The following is a 22,561-nucleotide window of genomic DNA, read 5'->3' on the forward strand; positions in this document are numbered from 1 at the left end:
CTGTGATAGAGGGGAGAGAGACTCCTATCTTCTTTGCTGTTTGTCTGTCTTCTGCTGTCTGTCTGTGCGATCTGAGACGGTGATGTTCCCAAACCAGGCCAGATGGAGGGTCGTAGAGATGGCATCGTCTGTGGAACGGTTTGGATCATACGCAAAATGCATAAGGTCCAGTGAGGGTGGAAGCTTGGTCTTGATGTGCCTCATGATGAGCTTCTCGAAGCACTTTATTATGATGGGTGCAAGTGTGATGGGACGATAGTCATTGAGGCAGGAGACTGTAGACTTCTTCGGCGTGGGGATGATGTTCTGTGCCTCGAGGCATGTAGGAACAAAGGTGCTGTTTAGGGATATGTTGAAGATTTTGGTGAAGACATCCGTTGTGCCGGGAACGTTGTCTGGTCCAGGTCTCCGCTCTCTTGGAAGTGGCTATAGATTCGCTCGGTGTGTGCATGCTTTGCCTCTTTGATGGCACGGGACAGTTGGCACTGCCCTGAAAGCGAAGTCTCTAGATTTTAGCATCACACACACATTCACGGTTTCTCGTTGGAGAGTGTAGTGTTGGTTATGGAGATGGTCACGTCATCAACACACTTGCTGATGTAGCTGGTCACTGATGATGTGTTCACCTCCAAGTTGATGAATTTGCCTTTGGTTGCAGCCTCCCTAATCATGTCCCAGTAAGTGCACTTAACACTGCCCTGAAGAGCAAAGGTGGCTCCTGCTGGCCAGGTTTTCACCTATTTTAGAACTAGTTTAGAGCTTCTGACAAGCGGACTGTATGCTGGAATTAGCATAACAAAGATGTGGTCTGAGTAGTCGAGATGGGGGCGGGGCTCCACAAGATACTCGCCGGGAATGTTTGTGTAAACAATATGCAGCATGTTTGCCCCTCTCATTGCAAAGTCCACATGCTAGTGGAGTTTAGGGAGCACATTCCTGAGGTTCTCTAAGATATTTCACAAAGGGCTAATGGTATATGCCTTTGACAGTCAGAGGTCACTGAGAGTAACATTATAGAGAGTTGTAAATTAGCGAAGACAATGTTCTATGCTTTATCATGCTCTGGCCATCCCAATCAGGCGTGGCGATGGAGCTTACAGCAGGTTATAGTAGCTGAACTGCTGGATGTCCGAATTGTGTTTCAAAAACAACGTGGGTTTCAAAGATAATTAGAGTTATTTTGAGGGCAAGTGTGGCCTGTTATGGCAGGACGGTATCCATCCCACTCGGGAAGGTGCTGTTCTCATTTCTTGTAGTATAAGTCATAGTCTCAGAAAAGCACTAGTTAACCAGTGACAATCCAGAGCCAAGGCCAGAGAGCAGACAAACAGGCTAAACCGACTGTCTGCTAGCTGGATGGAGTTGTCACACAAGGGCCACCAAATTGAGACTGTGATTGTCTCCCAAGCAACTTGTAACTTGATTAACATTAAATTAAAAAAGACTAAATGCACAGCCAGCACATCTGATCTAAAAATAGGAGTGTTGAATATTAGAATTCTCAAGTAAAAAGGGCTGACTATAAACAAAACTATTACAGACCAATATTTTAATGTAATGTGTTTTACAGAAACGTGGATTAAACCAAACAAATTTTTAGCATAACGTAAGCTAGTCCTCCTGGGTATAGTTACAGTTCAGTCTAAATAAAAGAAGAGGTGGCTGTGTTGCAGCTATTTATAATAATAATCTAAGCATCACACAAAAAACTAAACATAAATGTAACACATTTAAAGTTCTTAACAACAACATAAAATATATACCATCCAAAAACAAGTCTAGTCAGTCAATTCCATTAATTCCTATTTATAGATTTTCAGGGCAAATTTAATCACAAATCTTGCTACTTGTTTAGACAAAGCATTAATTGTTGGTGACTTTAATAATAATTTTAAAAATCAGGAAGACTCCTTAAGAACAGCAGTTGTGTCCATTCTAGATTCAGTAGGAATTAATCAGAATGTTATTGGTCCTAACATTTGGATTCGATATAAAAAAATAGTCATAATTCCATAGTATGAAGCTATTTCAGATCAATACCTTATCTCTTTTAAAATCTGCCTGTCATAGCATAAGTACCTCGCCACGTTACCATGTTAAGCATACATTCACCTCAACTACTGCAGCAAGTTTTATCAATAATCTTCTGGAGTTAAATTAATTAGATCTCCGTATCTTGACAGTTTTTCAAATAACATAGAAAGAGAGTCTCCTAAACTATAAAAAAGCTCTTAGTGCTGCTAGATCAGCATATTTCTCTACCCTCATAGAAAATAACAAGCATAATAATAGATTTTTATTCAGTACTGTAGCAAAATTAACAGGGAATAAAAGCACTGCACTAACATGAAAACTACCAATAGGTATAAATGATTTCATAAACTTTTTCAATAATAAAATAGAAAACATCAAGCAAAAAATCCAGATGGTTAATATAAATTAATACTATTATATATATAACCCTGTAGATAATAGTGTAATTATAACAGATCATCAGTTACACAGTTTAACTCCTATTCAAGAGAATGGCAATTTAGTTTATTTCCTCATCAAAATCATCAACTTGTATTTTCGATCCCTTGCCTACAAGCTCAATAAACAGATAATTCCAGAAGTAACTAAAGCTGTTGTAAAAATAATAAACTCTTCTATGATTGGTTATGTACATAAATTTTTCAAACTGGCAGTTATCAACCCCTTAATTGACCCTTGTCAGCTGTCCAACTATAGGCCAATATCAAATCTCCTCTCTATCTCCAAGATTCTAGAAAATGTTGTAACACAGCAGTTATGCTTACACCTACCGTAATTTCCGGACTATAAAGCGCACCCTTATATAAGCCGCACCCACTGAATTTGACAAATATTTTTATTTTTAACATAAATAAGCCGCACCTGTCTATAAGCCTGTCTACACTAATGTACTTTACACAGGCTTTAACGAAAGACACTTCTATTAGGAGCATAGTGGTATTTTGGGAAAAGACCGTCACTGCATTCTTCCGGTATTACTGCATGTGTGGAGACCGAGGATTATGTCCTATTTCTTTTCTGATGCTCATTTCTAAGTTTCTTTGACTAACCCATAACGCTGTTGCAAAGAAAAATGAAAAAGCACGAGTTTTGGAAACCTGTCTGTGCTTATATGATTTCTGTTGCAACTGGAGTTACAGAGCTCTCCCTTCACCCAGACTCAACGTGCTACAACGGCTTGTATCTAAACAGTAGCTGACCAAGTAAGTCATTGTTCACTGTCTTCCTCCTTCCTTTCACAACTACAATGGTAAATTGACCTACGAGTGCATTAATGTGCGAGTTTTCCGAGGTACGAGCGGTTACTCGGTCGATTTTTTTGCTTTGTTACACGAGCAAAAAATTGATGTACGAGCTGGAGACGCCGCTGCAAGATGGCGAAGCGAAGCCAGAAAACGAAGATTGTGACGAAAATTAAAATAAGCAAAGAAGAAAAAGTAAAAAGTTTAGGGATACGTATTGTACAGGAGTGATAGTAAAAAAACGAGTTTTCACTCCGCCTCCGCTTATCACCTCTACCCCCCTCTACACACACACGCACCACCGGCGTTTTCGTTAGCTCAAGTCGTCTCATCTCCATGGAAAATACACTGAATAAAACCTTATTATATCTTTACATACTCTTTCTATTATGTTTTTATACAAGATTTGTTATTTAAAAATGTATTTTCCAATTTAATAACGTGAAACATAAAAACAGGGTGTCATTTTGAGGGTTGGAACGGATTAATGCCATTTTAAGTATTTTCAATATGAAAAACTGATTTGATGTGCGAGCAAATTGAGATACGAGCTCATCCACGGAAAGAATTAGGTCAAGGTACCACTGTATTTCTCTGGGAAGTTTATCACACAGGTGAGGTGCTTTTTTCCGTTTCCATTCGGAAATTTTATTGGTCTAATGTTATGGGGTTCAATTTTTTGGCTTGAAGTTTGTGAAACCCAGAAAAACCCTGGAAAAATCCATAAATTAGCCGCTTCGTTGCTTAAGCCGTGGGGTTTAAAATGTGGGAAAAAAGAAGCGGCTTATAGTCCTAAAAATACGGTACTTAAAGTGGTAAATTACCTGCTATTGGCCTCTGATCAGGGTTGTGTCTCCTTACTTGTTTTGCTCGACCTTAGTGCAGCTTTTGTCACCATTGATCATTATTTTCTCCTAGCTAGAATAAAAAATATTGTTGGAATAAAGGTAACAACTCTCTTAAGTCTTAAGCCGGCTTAAGTCTTATTTGACTGATCGCTATCAGTTTGTTGATATAAATTGTGTGTTTTCTACACTCTCTGAAGTAAAGTTTGTTCTTCCGCAAGGATCTTGTCTGAGGCCCATTGCTTTTCTCTTTATATATGCTGCCTCTGGGTGAAATTATACGTAACATGGTATTAGCTTCCATTGCTATGCTGATGATATACAGTTGTATATTTCAGCAAAGCCAGATGAGAGAGATCAGCTTAACAATGTTGAGGAGTGTATAAAAGACATTAGACAGTGGATGCTTGATAACTTCCTTCTACATAACTCAGATAAGATGGAAGTACTTTTATTAGGACCACATGCAGTTAGAAGTAAACTTTCGGATTACGTAGCATCTCTATATGGTCTTTCCATCTCAGTGTGTACAGCAGTCAAAGACCATGGTGTAATTATTGTACTCTACTCTAGTCTTTCATTTAAGGCTCAAGTGAATTACATTAACAGGATAGCCTTCTTTCACCTTAGAAATATTGCTATAATTATAAATATGTTGGTACAGGATGCCGAAAAACTAGTTCATGCTTTTGTTACCTCTATATGAGACTACTGTAACACTTTGTCTGGGTGTTCGAGTAAGTGCATAAGACTAAGCTTCAGTTAGTCCAGAATGCAGCAGCAAGAGTCCTTTACTAGATCTAGAAAATATGACCACATCACCACTATTGTAACAATTAAATCTGGCATTTATTATAAAATACTACTATGGATGTATAAAGCAATTAACGGTCTCACTCCGCAGTATCTGAGTAAACTATACCACTCTGTACCATTATGATCCCCACACCTACTTATATCAAAGAAGTACAGACTATTTGTTGGTACCTCAATTAAGACAACAGCAGGGGAAACAGCCTTTTATTTAGTGTTCAGGATTTAAACACAGTTTCAGTGTTCAAGTCGAGGCTAAAAATATTTATTTAGTCAAGCCTTTTATTGGTAAGTTTTTTAGGTAAAGGAGCAGATATGGAGGGATCATGGAAATAAAGAGTTCAGTGAACTGGGATTAGTATGCTGTTGTCTCCTCACTCTCACACGTTCACTCAGGTTTGACGGTGGTGTTGCGGGCCATCTCACAAGTCTTGCCAGAGTACCCAGCTGCACAGTGTCTAACTTTTATACAATAATAAGAATGTTTAATAATCCATATCTTTCTCTCTCTCTTTCTCTGACCAGTGTTCCTGTCCCTCTCCTCTCTTTGGATCTGCCGGCTTCGTCCCATCCTGCCTCTGGATGGTGTTCTCTTCGACTGGAGGCCACTCTGTCCAGCTGGGGATGGTTTCACATCAACTGCCTGGGGATCCATGAGATTACGGAGTAACACAGGAGCTTTAAGGATGGATTTGGACTGTACTTAATTTCAATGGTCTGCTATACTGACTCAGGAATACAGTTTACATTTGATCATCACTGCACACCTTAACATCGTTTAGCTGTAACAAATGGACATTCTGTGCCACAAGGATGAGGATGGGTTCCCTCTTGGGTCTGTTTCCTCTCAATGTTTCTTCCTCGTTCCATTTTAGGGAGGTTTTCCTTGCCACAGTCGCCACCAGCTTGCTCATTTGGGACAAACAATCTTATTCATTCTTTCTTACCACATTATCTGTGGTAACCATGTTATCCATTGTTAAAAGCGCTATAAAAATCAACTGAAGTTAATTGAAAATAGCTTGTTGAAATAAGTTAATTGGAAAAACAAACCCAAATAAATTTCCCCATGACCATGTCCTCCTATAGTTTATACGACCTATTGGCCTATTCATACAAATCACATCCCAACCCAGAAACTCTATGGCATTTTGTGACTGTAATACATACCCATACCGCTCAGTTTCAAAAGGCAGTTGCTCTTATGCATTCTATTCTTATTTCTAATCAGTGGTCAGGGACAAGCTATCTGAAATCCTTAACCTTGCCATCCCTATATGTGCACCGAATACAGCATTAATTAGTCATATATTCACATTATAAATACTGGAAACCATATATAGTTACATATTTGTATCTCTTTATATATCTTATTATATACTATATCTAATTAACTTAGCAAAAAATTTAATAAAAGAATCAGTAAAATGTAGAAAAGGTCACAGCAAAACAGGAACAAACTACTAAAGATTCCTGGGCCCTGTTTTGCTTATTCTCTGCTTATTCCTTCATATCAACATGCAACCACTGTTTCTATATTATATACCTTCACCTGTTAATCTCTTTTTGTTTTTTTTATTTATGAGTTAGAATAACTTTGACTATTTTTCCTTGCATATATTTGAAATCGAACTAAGTCAGACACACAAATAATATATTAAAATGTAACAAAGCCAACAGTTAAGCCTATGAGCTTTAATGGGTTTATGTTTAAAAATGTCAAGATTTCTTGCGATATTGGTTCTTTTACTCTTAAAGCAGTAACTGATGACAGACTGAACAGAGAGGAAGGGAGCTAGTAGCACAGAGCCAAGATCCATTTTGCAGTAGACACAGAATGATCAATTTACACCAGGCCAGGAATAAAAGATGACATGCGCTAGACCATCACTGCTAACTTGCAGTATGCTTTGTCAGCATGTGCACTTACACACACACACACACACACACACACACACACACACACACACACACACACACACAATTGGTGGCACACACGCACACACACAATCGTTTTTGGTAATTCATACAGTGTTGCATTATACCAATGGGGATTACCATTATAATCAATTTTGAACAATAGAACACAATAGAATGTAGAAAACATACAAACTGTTAAAAATTATTAAATGTACAATTTTAAGAAAAACATAAGGTGGAGTTTGATGGCTGGAACACTTCTCAAAACAGAAACAAAAGACTGGAAAAGTAAGTGTTACTAAAAATACACTGCTAGAGGAACATTTTGCATCTAATTATGTTAATTGGCAACAGGTCAGTAAGCTGATTCATAAAAAGAGTATCTTAGCGAGGCAGAGTCTAAGATATGTAAGAGATACTGTAAGAGGTTCACCAATCTGCAAAAAAATACTAAATACTAAAATTTATTCAAAATTTGTGGAACAATAATATAATAGATCTTCAGCCCCTCAGTAACACTGCATTAAAAACATGATTCTGTAATAAAATTCACTGCATGGGCTCAGAGACATCTCCTGAAATCATATTCTCTGAAGATATGTTGCCATATCATCTACAAATGCAGGTTTTTTTTAATTTATAAAGAATTTAAAATTCTTTTTGGAACGGTGTTTTACAGGATACAGTTTACACAATGTCTAAATGGAAACAGCGTCTTTTTTAAATTGGGGTTGTAAACATTCATGGTTTGCTGATGTTGATGCTATTGTACTTTGAAATAAAAAGAAATGCAACGTAAAAGTGATTTCATTAGTAGTGCTAGACGTGTAGACCCTACTGTACTCTTATAAGTACATTTCCTCTGGGAGTTCTTTTATTTCATTTTTATATTTTGACATAGAACATGGGCCAAAACAGTTTTTAAGATTTATTTATTTATTTTTTGTTGTAAGTGTTTAACTAAATACTCTGTAAGTATTGGGCAGCCAGTTCAGGCATAAAGGTGTAATTTGACCTAACAAACTAACCAATTTTTTTCATGATAGAAAACTCAGCAAACTGAGAAAATTCTTGTATTTTTTTAATTTTCTTTCACAGTTTTTTGTTTTCAGATGTGTTCAAATTTTTTTATCAATGCTTTCTTAATTTATAAACACAGACAGTGTTGTACATCATTGGCAGAAAATGGAATAGAAGAGTAAATAGTAATCATTTATTTACTGGGTAATTCTAATGGTTGCAAATTGGGTAAAACAAAAACTGTAACTGACCACAAAATAAACAGCAAGCATTTAAAATTAGTGAATCAATGAATGTAACATTTACAAAATATTAGTTAATATTAAGGAGAGAAAAGTGTTTATTACATTTAACTTATTGTAGCTCACTGTTAGACTTATTAATAGATTTCCTCCAACTCTTCCTTAATCTTTATCTCTTTTATTCTCTCTATCATTTTACTCTTTATCGCTACCTGTACATCATTTAATTCTACCACGTGAGATAAAGGGTAGAGCAATGAAAGTAAAACCTCATCTAAATACAACATCTACATGTTTACCAAATAAAAACCTCCATGTTCTAAATATGCACCTACTGTTTTTCTGGTTTTCTGTATTTCTGTCCACCATATTCATATGTGATAGATAATAGGCACTATGCTTAGGTTTTGTCTTGATTAACTAGAAAAAAATTATACTGAAATTATTGAACAAAAGTGAGGAATTCCTTCAGCTTGAGCTTTAATCATTCACAATTGCTGTATTATAAGGTGTTCTGCTGCTATTATGATGTGTTGACCAAAGTGTTAACATGCCATTTTACCATCTAAATGATGACCAATAAATCTTTTTAGGGCACAGGTTTTTATTGAAAGATGATTGTCCTAAACAGAATTATGCCACAACAGATAATTATGGCACCAAATCTAATTAATATCCTGTACATAGTATATAGTATTTTAAGTACAACCTTCAACTTCACACTTTATGTTTTAGGTCTCTGGTACTTTAGCTCCAGTATGGAATGTCCTATTAACACGGTCTAGCAAGGAATGTCCTATTGCTGAAAATCTTAAAATCCGAGTTTTTTTTTCCTATTATGTGCAGTGCAAACACCACATCAGATGCAACATGGCACCCGTATTCTCAGCTTCCCCAGTAATCCTTCCCTCATTCATCTTCAGCAACTGCTGCCAATGGAGAATTGATATTTGATCTCTGATACAGACACAATGCTGAACCATTAACTCTGTCTAAATCTGATCTGAATAAAATTCATTATTTTGGTTTGTTTTCTTTTTGGTTTTGTTTAGTTTCGCATTACAATGATCCAAAAAGCAGCAGTAACAAAACTGATGAAAGCTTTATATGAACAGTTTCATTCACTGGTCTGAAATATGTAGAATATGTAAAAAAGTAAAACAGGCTTTTTTCAAGTTGGTTCAGCATTAGCGAATATAATCCTGAGCATGTAATCAGCAGTTTACTAGGCAATTCTATAAATTATTATTATTTTTTTATTCCTCAGTTCAACTTTCAAGAATGCATGGAATTTCTACAACATTTCAGTTCAGTACTTTGGCTTAGTTTTTAACTATCTTTTCAGTTTAGCAGACCAAAAAACGCTGCCTTTTTAACTTTCTATATTTGACTTAGACTACAATTAAACTGTGCTGTAAAGTTTGTTCAGTAGTGGACTGAGACCCCTTTCCATTCAAGTTATTTTGGTTATTATAGACTACATTGTATGTGGGTAAGGAATGCTATATGAGTTTATCATAATGGGTTGCATAAATCATAAAGGTTGCATGTACTTTCATCATCTCTGTCAGTATTAATTTACTGGTTAGTTCCAGGATAATTAGCCTGGATCAAGAAACAGCTAATATGGTAAACACAGATCCTTCTTTAGCCCAGTGTTCAAAAGGAAAAAAAATATGACCAGTGCATAAAAAATAAAATTAAGATTCTAGATTAATGAGATTAAACCTGTAATACTGCATTTTCCTCTTGCATTTTTTTGCGCATACATTTGAAGTTTTTTAGATTTGTGTATATTATTGTTCATTTGTGCTAGTTGGATTTACCGTTCTGTTTTGAACAGATGATCTTTTTTTTTGTGGACATAATAGGGTACTTGATTTATTCAAACATCTCCATCTAGGTAGTATTAACAATTTTGAGCTAATGTTAACACATTCCATTTAACTAGACCATTTCTGCACTATGAGCTTTTTCTTATTCAGAGGAAATCTTACTTGTTACCATGTTTTGGCTGATGTTGTGTACAGTATATACCTGGCTTGTCCTTAAATGAATAAATTAAACATATAATTAAAAAAATATTTTTACATTTGAATTACATTAATAAAAAATAAGGACTAAACTAATTACTTACTGTAGCTACTCTACAGCAAATAAAACATAATTTTTCCTATAACATTTTATAGCTACTTCTTTTTGTACCATGACAGTAGCAGCATTCAAGTGTGAATCTTTGGTATTTTTTTCTACTACTGTGTCCCTGTCCTCAGCGTGTACCCTGTCACTGAACAAATCCTGCCTACATTCTGTTCCTACATCCTGAAGTTATCTAAATCTGCAGAAAACCAAACTTGCTATCTATAGATATGGATTTATCTATGTTTGTCACCAGCATAGGAAAATTCATGGTTAACACATACATTTCATACTAATGTTCATACATTCGTAATGTTCATAACCCACATATCCTAAAGCAAAAAGTGTCTGACACTCTATGTCCATATCTCTCACTCTCCTCTTTTCATTTCCCACAAGCAAAACCACAACCACAAAACTATTTACCTTCAGAGATGGGGCAGGTGAGGACCTGTGTGCTGTAAGAGCTGAGAGGAGCCACTCTAGCGCAATGTTTCTTCATCCTCCTGTGCGTCCCTGTTTCGGAAGTGTGCCTGATATGTGTGTGTGGAGGTGTTTGTGTGTGAGTGTGTTTGAAAGAGCTACACGACTCAACTCTTCTGACAGATCCTCTTCACCTCTACGTGCATCTCTGCTTTAACTTATTCTTTCTTCACAATATTTTTTTCTCATTTTTCTTATTGTGTATTCTTTCTCCTCCAACTGTCAACTGACTTCCACCTGTCTTTCTCCAACTCTTTCTCTGTCTCTACATATAACCATTGCCTGGCACGATGCTTCCAGAGTCACAGCTGCACTGTCATTCTTTTATCCTGTGTCTCCTAGGGAGACTGGGCTTCAAGTGTGTGTGGAACAGTGCAATCATTCTCTCTCTCTCTCTCTCTCTCTCTCTCTCTCTCTCTCGTGCTTCTCGCCTCTCCGCCTCCCTGGCTGCGCAATATATCCACCGCTTTGTTTGGAAGGTAACCAAGCAGCTCTGGCTAATTATGATGGGTTTGCCCCTCTCCCATCCTGCCCGTTTGTCCCTTGCCTCTTGTCTGTCGCCTACATTGTCACATGGACCAGTAAAAATAAATCGTAGATAATTGGAAAGTGTGCCATCTTTCTTTCTTTATTTCTTCCTTTATCATGTCTCATCTTCCCCAATCACTCTCTACCTCCTTCAGGCGCTCTTGTCCTATACTCGAAAGTCCTCTACCCGTTACATCTGAACGAGGTCTTGCTCTGATGTTGGAGCCACTGCAGCGCTTTGCTTGCCAAACCCCAGGCCTTAGGGATTTGGCAAAATCTTCCCGATAAAACATTGCGCTTTTGCTCTGTCTTGGATTACCTAAGGCATGGTCGACTATGTTGCTACTAAAGTGCTGAACAATAGAACTACTCCTCTAAAGCACTCTGAGATTCACAGATGAGTGCATAAAGTGTGGGTTTGTTAAAGACAAAGAGACATCCATATACATAGTACTGGGATAATAAAGTGAGTAAACTGGTCTCAATCACTGCTTTTGTTGTTTTTTTTTTTTGCCAGGTCACACTAAGGTGTTATATACAGACTTTGCAAAACTGCTTAAAAGGTTTTATTTTCAAACTCAGTGATTTGGGCATCATGTCTGCCCAGTGCTATCTCACAGCTACAAAGTTATTAGATCCTGGGTTGGAGCTGAGAGTTTTATTCTGAACCTCCTAATGAAAAGACTCTGAGCTACCACTGCATATTCATTTTTCAAACACTTAAACATTCAAGCTGGGTGATACAGAACAGATAACCTGGCATATGGTCATCATTATACACTTTTATGACCAGCTGATTGTCAGTACTTATATGTGCTTATCTTTTTCTTTTCGCTGCCCCTGTGTCTTCCCTTGCCACATCCATTAACCTATTCCTTGACCTTCCTCTTTTCCTCCTTCCTGGCAGCTCCATGCTCAGCATTCTCCTACCGATATACCCCATGCCCCTGCTTTCCACATGTCTAAACCATCTCAATCTTTCCTCCCTCATTTTGTCTCTACATGCTCTGTCCCTCTAATAAACTGATTTCTAATCCTGTCCATTCTCATCACTCCCAACAAAAACCTCAACTTCAGCGCTGTCACTCTTGCAGATACCCTTCTATCACAAATCACTCCTGCCACTCTTCTCTTCTGAACTCATTTCTTCACTTCTCTAACACACGATCCATTAGTTTGCACTGTTGACCCCAGGTACCTAAACTCATATACCTTCACCACCTCTTCTCCCTGCAACCGCACCGCACCACTCCACTACCCTCCCTTTAATTCACTCACATGTAATCTGTCTTTCTCCTACTGACTTACATTCCCCTTCTCTCCAGCATGTACCTCCACCTCTCCAGGCTCTTCTCAACCTGCTCCCTACTCTCACCACAAATCACATTATCATCTGCAAACATCATAGTCCACAGAGACTCCTCTCTGACCTCATCTGTCAACCTGTCCATCACCACTACAAACAGGAAAGGGCTCAGAGCCAATCCTTGATGCAGTCCAACCTTCACCTTGAACCAGTATGTCGTTCCTACTGCACACTTCACTGCTGTTACATTGTCCTCATATATGTCCTGCGCCACCCTCACATACTTCTCTGCCACACCTGACTTTTTCATAGAAAACCACAACTCCTCTTTCAGCACCCTGTCAAACGCTTTCTTTAAATCCACTTACACACAACACAACTCCTGACCTTCTTTATACTTCTCAATCAACATTTTCAAAGCAAATATTGCGTCTGTGGTGCACTTCCTTGGCATGAAACCACACTTTTGCTCACAGATAGTCACCTCTTCTCTCAGCCTGGTTTCCACTACTCTTTGCCATAACTTCATGGTGTGACTGATGGTGTGTCTGCACATCTCCCCTATTCCTAAAGATTGGTACCAACACACTCTTTCATTCCCCAGGCATCCTCTCACCTTCCAGAATCTTGTTGAGCAATCTGTTTAAAAACTCTACTGCCATCTCTCCTAAACATCTCTCTCAATTTCATAATTCATCAGCTGTTCAAAATACTCCCTTTATCTTCTCAACACACTCTACTCACAACTCACTTCCATCCTTTATTGCTTGCAGCAGATCCTTTCCAGCTTGGTGCATCTGCCTGGCCCGTCGGTACAAATCCTAGCTGTCTCCCTTATCACTTCTGCAATAGTTGCCCTATCATCCAGCATCTCTTCACCAAAACCTGTCTGACCTATTCCCTGAATCTCATACTACAGTCTTCCTCCTTCTGTTTCCACCATCTTATTCTTTTTAGTCTTCACCTTCCTCCACTTCTTCTTTACCTCCAAAGCCATCCAACAGACCACCATCCAATGCTGTCTAGCTACACTTTCCCTGCCAACACCTTACAGTCTCCAATCTCCTTCAGGTTGCATCTCCTAAATAGAACGTAGTCCACCTGTGTGCACCTTCCTCCACTCTTATACGTCACCCTATGATCCTCCTCCTTCTTTTTTTTTTTTTACCACTGCCATTTTCATCCTTTTAGCAAAATATACCACCATCTGCCTTTCCACATTCCTCTCCTTAAGACCATACCTACACATCACCTCCTCATCACCTCTGTTCTCTTCACCTACATGCCCATTTAAGTCTGCCCCAATCACCAATCTTTCATTCCTATCTACCACTTCATCTAACTCACTCCAGAATCTTTCCTTCTCCTCCATCTCACAACCTACTTCTGTAGCATAGGCACTAATGATGTTTATCATCACCCCTTTAACTTCCAGCTTCATGTTCATCACCTTTCATCAGAAACTCTCTTCACCTCCACTACACTTTTACTGTACTCTTCCTTTACTTCCTTTACTCTTCCTTTTGACCCCTACACCTTTTCTCTTTCCATCCACATCATAATAAAACATTTTAAACCCTCTTCCAATTTTTCCGGCCTTACTCCCTTCCACCTGGTCTCCTGAAAACACAACATGTCTACCTTTCTCTGCCCCATCATATCAGCTACCTTTCTCCATTTACAAGTCATAGTACCAACATTTAAAGTGCCCACCCCAACCTCCACTCTCCTATACATCTCCTTTTCCTGCTGTCTCTGTAGATATTTTCAACCTCTCCTTCTCCTCTGCAGCCTAATTTCCACCATTACCCTGTTGGCTAACAATACTGGTGATCGGATGCCCTTCCTAAGGCAACTCTCCCCTTTTTTCTGGGACTGGGACTGGCACTAAGAGTGCACTGGCTTGTGCAACCTTAATAGCTGGGTTTTATATGTGCTTATATTTTTTAAATAGATACGTAGGATATAAAAGTAAAGTTATACATTTCATTTCTATAGCTATAATATTTTGTGGGATGATCAACTAAATATCGTGTATTGTGCCTTTGATATTGTAATATCCAATTTTTGCACAAATGTGCTATTTAAATTATATATATTTTTTGTCTGCATGTACTTTTAACCAAAAAAAAGTGAGCCATAAGTTAATGCCATTTGTGCTAGAAGTAATGCATATTGTTGATAGCCTAAGGAGTTTCCAGGAAGTCACAACCTTCTGATCACCAGCCCAGAAAAATTAACTGCTGAGTCACTGCTACTCCAAATATCTACACTGGTATAATAAACTTCCTCCTGATCATAGTATCCTGCCATGCTGATGCTTAAGGTTGAAACAGACAGCACAGCAAAAATGTGTTTACGTTTACTAAAGTCTCTATAATGCGGTGTGGATTTCTTTAGCAGGGTGTGTCCCAAAGCTGTCCAGGCCCACAGCTATCCTGACAACTCAGGGAAATCCCATTAACACGGCATCATTCTAACACTGAAACTCTGTTTGCGGTTTCAAAGTAATCACAGCGATGGATATCTGATTCTTCAAACACCCACACACTCCTTCTCCTACACACAGGTCCTACTTTATCCCAGCAGACAGTAAGGCAATAGATTGAGATATTCCTGACATAAGCACATGTCTTACCCTTAGTTTCTGTCTTTTTCACACACACTAAAACACTAAGTCTAAAACACTGTGTGAAGCACACAGCAGAAAGTTCTGTATTAGGATAGACAACTATAGCATGGGAAGCATGACTCACAAACATATCAGTTTGGGCTAGTTTAAACAGATATATGTATATATGTGTGTGTGTAATTCCAGAGGTAATTGAACCTGTTTTAAAATTGATAAACTCTTCCATTAGCACTGGTTATGTACCTAAATACTTCAAACTGGCAGTTATCAACCCTCTAATCAAGAAACCTGACCTTGACCCATGTCAGCTGTCTTACTACAGGCCAATATCAAACTCTTTATATCCAAAATTTTAGAAAAGGTTGTAGCACCGCAGTTATGCTCACATCTACTACTACACAATTTTTATTACCACATTATTTGTGTAAAGCTGCTTTGATAAAATGTTTATTGTTAAAAGTGCTATACAAATAGAAATGAATTGAATTTAATTGAATTGAACAAGTGAAAAATATTCAAGCTCATTCCAGGAGTGGGCATCCCAGAAAAAACACAAGTTCAAACCATGCAAGATTTAGAGAAATAAAAAATAAAAAACAAGAGTTACAACTCAGATGCCACAGGCCTCAGCATGTTAATGTACATGATAGTAAGGTGTGTTTGGAAGGGTTGCCATGGCAGCAAAGTTGCATTTGAACAAACCACTAGAACTCGGTATGTGCTTTGGACAAACCAGACCAAAATGGAGATGTTTGGTCATAATTCACAGGCCACCTTTGGCAAAAATCAAACACAGCATATCAGGCTATAAACACCTCTAAATACCAAAGTAATCTAGAGTCAAACGTAGGGTCACGTGTGCAACAGCTAAAGCTTGGCCAAATTTTGATCATTCAACAGGACAATGATCCCAAAGACACCAGCAAATCTACAATGCTGAAAAAGAAAGAAACGGAACCAGAGTTATTGCTGGTGGTATTACAAGATAATGAATAATTAAGGTGTACTTAGTTTTTCAAAGTTTTCCATTTCGGCTTGATCTTTGTAACATAAAAAAATGAAATTATGTAATATGTGATGTGATGTGATGTGATGTTCATCTGAGGTTGTATTTAAATTATTCTAAGACCTGATAAGGACCAGATTAGGTCTTGATATGTAAAACCGTAGAATTCAAAGAGGTGTACTTTGTTCTTAGAAGGGTTTATTTTCTTTTCACATGACTGCATTTGTTAGCAGGTTCTTTTAATGTTGGAGCTGAAAAGTACGGCTGATATACATTTTTGAAGTATTTTATGTGTATTAATAGCAATTTATAATTTATAATTATAATTTAATTTAATTCAATTTTAAGATTTTTCTATAATGTATTCACAATGTAAAAGTCTCAAATGAGCTTTACAAACGATTAGAATAATAGATAAAAATGTAAATAAGTGATATGTGCATTTATCACCAATAAGCAAGCCTGGGACTACTGTGGCAAGAAAAAACAATGTTATGAGGAAGAAACCATGAGAGAAACCACACTCAAAGTGGAACCCATCCTCATTTGGGTGTGAATATAAATCATAAAAACTAAAATTTAAACACCGGCAATATGATGCCCATCAGAGAATAAAAACCAAAATGGAGAAACAATAAACAACAACTGAACATTCCAGCACTGTCAGCATTGTCTGTAAAGGGCTCTTGCAGTGGATTTGGCAATTTTTCTGTGTTTCAATACGGACAATTTGCACATTCCTATATGAAAACCAAAACCACCGACTAACACATTTTTTTGCCTTTTTTTTTTTTTTTTTTTTTTTTTTAATTTTTCTTGTATTTTATAGAACTCATAACCTGTTTATTTTGAATAATGTTTTATATTTGTTTAAATCCATTATAGTCTCTTTTCAGTAACATCAGGGATCTCACTATCGCCAGTATTGTCCATCTATCGATCCATCCTAAACAGAGATGCCACATAATAGACAATAATTCCAAATGCCCCCCTTCCTTCCCCCTCCCATAGCAACAGCCGAGCCCTGGCCTTCTACCCTGATACACTGCTGCTATCAGGCCTTTGTCATTTAGATCAGTGGCATGTTCTCCACTATTGTCTACACACCTTGCCTGCCTTTTGTATGTCTCAAATACTCAGTGCTTTAGGAGACGAAAGAAAGAGCTGAGAGATATGAAAAAATGAAGACAACACCTACACACTGAAAGTGTTTTACACACTTCATATCCACTTATTCAACTAAGACCTCATAAAAGACCTCCAAGCGTGGAGGCGATGAGTGATTTGCATAGATATTTAAGCACATCTTTTCAAGAGTAGACTCAGCTTGGATATACATTTTTAATTTTATTTTTTTGTTCTCGTGGTTTAGGAGCATCTGAGATTTTGAAATCTCAGAGACAGATCAAATTAAGATGTGTTTATTTAAGAAATAAATTTCAATGTTTATAGTTTAAATCTGTACACTAAGGAAATGTAGATGAGTTAAAAATGAAAAGGGTGACACCATGTGGATGTGGCAGAGTGGTACACCTTAGTGAAAAAATTCCAGTGTTACTATCATATTTTGGCATATTTCTACAATGTTGCTCATACATATTTATCAGACACTTGTGTTCAATCTCTCATTACACTGTTAACTTGCTGAAGATTTTCGAAACAAAATGTATTTATTTATTTATTAATTTTATTTCCAAGCATATATCTTGTGGCAATAATTACACCTGTAAATATACTGGAGGCATGTCCAATTATTTACTATACCCTAAAATCAATAACTAAAAGCAATGCCACATTTCAATCTTTAAAATGGGTAATAGTATTAAAATTCCTGTCTGTGGATGATTAATATGCCACCTCACGCCTATGTGTATTACGGCAAGACCATGCAAGCTCAAAAAATGAGTAAATGCTTCTGTGGCTGGATGTTACTGGCATAGTAATCAGTGTAAGTAGATTTGCAGTCATGGCGCCAGCAGTCACAACACTTTCCACTCCCTCAATCCCGCATTGCCAGAATGCTAGTAGATATGTTAAACAGCCAGTAGAGGGCAGTATGGAAATGTAAAACATGTAAGCATGCTTCTTTTGAAAAGGGGTTAAAGAGGGCATAATACAGAAAGAGGAAATTTAAGCAAAGTCTCTCCTCTGTAAGTTCAAATAATGCAATATGTCTTCTAAATACACATTTCAGCAGCAGAATTAAGCAAAGAACAAATAACACAAAAGTCTTATGTAAACTACAGACAACACATAATTTAGTAACTATAGGCCAAATATTGCTTGTTAGGCTATTCCTAACAAGACAAAATAAGCATCACATTAGAAAAAATTTTTAACCTGGACACATGCCACACATCATGTCTACTCCCTACTCAATTACGTTGGGTGATCACTTAAATAATGCTTATAAGATTATATCAGAGGTAGCACATTACATATAAACACTATATCACACAGGGGAGTTTAGTGCAAAAAAAAAAAAAATTGGTAAAATTAAATCTTTCCACTCCTAAACTTCGCTGTCTATGCATCTACTCTTCAGACTTTGCAATCAATACTTCTACACATATGGTCTGATAGTCGTAGGGTCAAGTATTTGAGTCAGCAGGCTGCTCAATGTCTATTCTCAGCGAGTCCGCAGCTAACAGTGCCTCTCCGGTTGTATAGCGTCCCATTAGGCTTGTGGATAAAAATAGTCCACCAAGAGAGGAGGTCTCAGGAAGCTGGAGATATGAGTGTTGTGATGGGGCTGACTCTGCACTCAGAGTATTCAGCCAAAATGCTTAAAATCACATCCAAATATATCTAACCACTTTATGGGTAATTAAATCTCTCTGAAACTTTTTTCCTGAACCAATTACAGCTGTACAACTTCCTTGCAGGCTCACTGCAGTGTGTGAGAGGAATCAATTTAGAAAGAGCCTGAGAACATGCTTTGGAAAAAGCATTCATCAGTGGCCCTTTGAGGGTTCGTTGGATAGTTAAGGGTTCTTAGCTTCAGGAAAAGTAATCAAAAAACAGTGTTATAGACATCTATACAGAATCTTCAATGCCTGTCCATTGTTCATCTCAGCCTATTATAGGACAGTTACAAGCCAAGAAAGGTGAATGATAATCCATGCTTCCTACGTGATATGTCAACTGTATATAAAAAAAAAAGCTGTTCATGCTATCTGCCTTAATCTCCATACATTAGCTCACAAACACCCACAATTATCTAGCGTCAGTGTGAATGACAGGGGAAAGAGTAATGCCATCTCTCCCACCCAGAGAACACGGCCAGTTTTGTTTTCTTGGCTACTGGCAATGGATGGCTGTGACATTAGAGGGATTTAAACTTACAATGTCCTAATGTTAGGGTAAACGCATCATGTTGCAGCGCACAGAAGCTGTATTTTTTTCCAAGGATAGTTTAATTACAGAAAATATTTTCCAGTTGCTTTCTTGGAGGGATAATTCAGAATAAACTGAAAGGAAAAGATTCTTTCATTATTGTTTTTTTTTTTTTTAATATACATGAAGAAAACAGATACACCATAATCTTTTTTTACCTTTAGTTCAGTGCTTAAATCAGAGTGTGAGCAAGTACACAGGAGCAAGATACTAGTTTTTTTTACGTCATTAACACACACATCAGTGTATTAAATAAAATATGTCTATTCCAATCCACTAATATTAGTCTTTTTGCATCACAGACATCTGAGACTTTTCATGAAAATATGTTTCATTGATGTCCAGAATTTTTAATGTTCTATCTAATTAATTTAAATTCTGTCTATTCGTATCGACTGTGATTGTTTTGATGAATCATGGCAAAACTGCATATCGCTATTGAAATGTGCCATGGTAGAATTGCAATGTACCAACTTTGAGCATAAATGCAGCCCTATAAGAAAAAAATTATATCTTTGTTTATCAGTTGTCATTAATACAACTATTGGCTTGACAATAAGAAGTAAAAAACAGATGTAGATTTGTGTATTTACAGTAACAGTAACTCTTTTAATACCATACCACTCTCAGCCTTTCTCACACGTTCTCTGTTATTTATATAACTGCCGACTCAGATTTTAACAGCCATGGTAAGTGGGTGTAATTTCAAAATAAAAAGACCTGAAGGCACTTGACTATGACCATTTAAATCAAGGTATAGTTGTAATGAACTGTAATAATTACAAGATAAATACGGATGTCATCGTCTGGATGTAGTATAAGATTTATTTACCTTCCTGAGTTCCGCTTGTAATAAAAAGCCAAAGCAATATACAAGATGTCTGCAAAAAAAAAAAAAAGCAGGGTTTTTTTTCTCTATAAAGCTGTCAGAGCAGCATTATTCCTTATGTCAGAAGACACTAGCAGTGCAAGGACGTTCTGACCCTCCTCTTGGCCCTGTGTTATTCTGTCAGTTTTGAATGTTTTAATTATGGTGCACATAAGCACTGAAGCAGAGCAGTATTGTTGGATTACTAAACAGTAATTCTTCTCTTACACACGACATCCAAGAATGCATTTCTCACTGGTGGGGTTTAAAGATTTTGCATTATGCATCACTATGTTTTTGCACAATAGTGTTGATCAGGATGACCGAATGAACGCATGAAGAACTAGATGTTGTTCTGGTATTCTAGAGAAAGATGCTCTCAAACTCAATGTACCACTTTAACTGTAAAATGAAATGCACATCGAACAGATTGGTTTCATTATTAAAAGTACAATGGTACACTAATACCATTATATCTGAATGAAACGGCTTTCCAATTAGTTAAAACAATGACCAGCTGACATTATTTACAGCCCTGTCTTTGAGGTATTGAGGTAGTTATTGATGGTTCATTCAAGGAACCAATCAAATATCTAGATGTAACAGAACTGTATGAATGCCCTTCAAACGAGCATCATTTTAATCATTTAACAGTAATGGGGTTTCCAACCTTTAACTTAATCAAATAAATAAAATAACCATAAACACATATGCATCCTGGAACTACTGTTTTTGAACAGGTTCCAAGCTCTGCTCCTAAAGACCCCCCTAGTCTTGCATATTTGTGTATTTTTCCTAACATGCACACACTCAAACACAAAGGAACGAGGTTTTAATAAGCTACTTAGTTGTAAGGGGTGCATGAAAATACTATGTTTGGTACACGGTGTGCTCAAGTAACATGTATTCTAGTGCATATCATATGCATTGCATCCAAAGTTTTGCTGGAAGTTATGGCTTGTGCTGCCTACCTCCAGAGCACACCATGTGGTGGGTACATTGTGGGTTTGGAATCCATCAGGTTTTAAGTGGAAAAGCCTCCCACACACACATGTACGCGCTACACAATTGTAAATTAAATGGCAAATCGTGAACGCTCCATTGGATCAAGCTTGCCGTCAGTGCCATCATATGCCAATGCGTTTGCGAAGGCAAGAGCCAGCCTTATTACCAGCAGCACGATCTGCCCAGCGTGGTTCTCATGTCAGACATGTTACTTACTCCTGTGGCTGGAATATCCCGGGTAATAGCCATAGTAGCCCGTCATGCGTAAAATGCGGTCCTCGATGTCGTGCACGCCGTTGGCCGCAACTCGTGGCGCGTGCCTGTTCGCCGCTCTGGGTGATGCTCTGGGAGATGCTCTGGGAGATGCTCTGGTCGGTGGGTGCGAGCTCTTGGTGCTCGTGGACGATTCGGGATGAGAGCTCGCCTGTTCCACCACATCACTTTCGGTGCTGCTCATCCTCCCGGAGAAAGAAAAAAAAGAGAGAGAAAAAAACAGGCGGGTCGGCTTCTAAGCAACAACCGATAAGCACGCGAGACCCGCCGACAAAGACATCACCAGTCGCGGAGGAGACGCATTCCGATACTACTACACAGCTCCACCGAGAAGGAGGGGGAGAAACTTGCCTGGGTAGCTCTTACAGAACCGTGACACCAGGGGGCGCAACGCAAGCGCCTGGTGGAAACACGGCGAATCCGCATCCTAGCGTACTAAAGAGTGCGTCCAAAATAGTATGAAACGCCGCAGGGAATTGATTTGAACAGAAGCGAGTGTGCGGCGATATCACAAACCCTAACATTCAAACAAACCCAGTCCTGAGACAGCTATAATATTACATGCCTCCTGCTCGTCATCATGTCTTACCACGAATTAGAAATGAATGATGGAGAACTATTGGGCTTCTCGTGGGAATAAAAGAAGTGTATTATGGCCGGTGTTATAGGATTGAAATTACAACCATACAAACAAACGAATAAACAAGCAAACAAATCTAGATCTAAAATACCCTCTGTCCATTTTATTAGGAATACCCCAAACACCTGCAATTTTAGACACTTATCTCATTAACACTCTTCCAAACTCTT

At 37.8% G+C, this 22,561-nt stretch overlaps 1 protein-coding gene across 3 annotated transcripts in view; it reads right to left on the bottom strand.

Moving 5' to 3' along the window:
- slc35f4 (solute carrier family 35 member F4) overlaps positions 1-22,338 on the bottom strand; it is a 34,493-nt gene extending 12,155 nt beyond the window's left edge. Inside the window, exon 1 of one of the 3 annotated variants that reach the window (XM_046856545.1) lies at positions 21,695-22,338. In XM_046856545.1, coding sequence (XP_046712501.1) covers positions 21,695-21,935 — 241 coding nt within the window. In that variant the 5' untranslated portion in view covers positions 21,936-22,338. Of the gene's footprint in view, positions 1-10,680; positions 11,064-21,694 lie in introns of those variants that run through there. The other 2 variants (XM_046856544.1, XM_046856546.1) reach the window with 2 other exon arrangements.
- Positions 22,339-22,561: the final 223 nt, after the last annotated feature.

The sequence above is a fragment of the Silurus meridionalis genome, chromosome 8 (genome assembly GCF_014805685.1).
Source record: "Silurus meridionalis isolate SWU-2019-XX chromosome 8, ASM1480568v1, whole genome shotgun sequence".
In the NCBI taxonomy this organism is placed as follows: Eukaryota; Metazoa; Chordata; class Actinopteri; order Siluriformes; family Siluridae; genus Silurus; species Silurus meridionalis.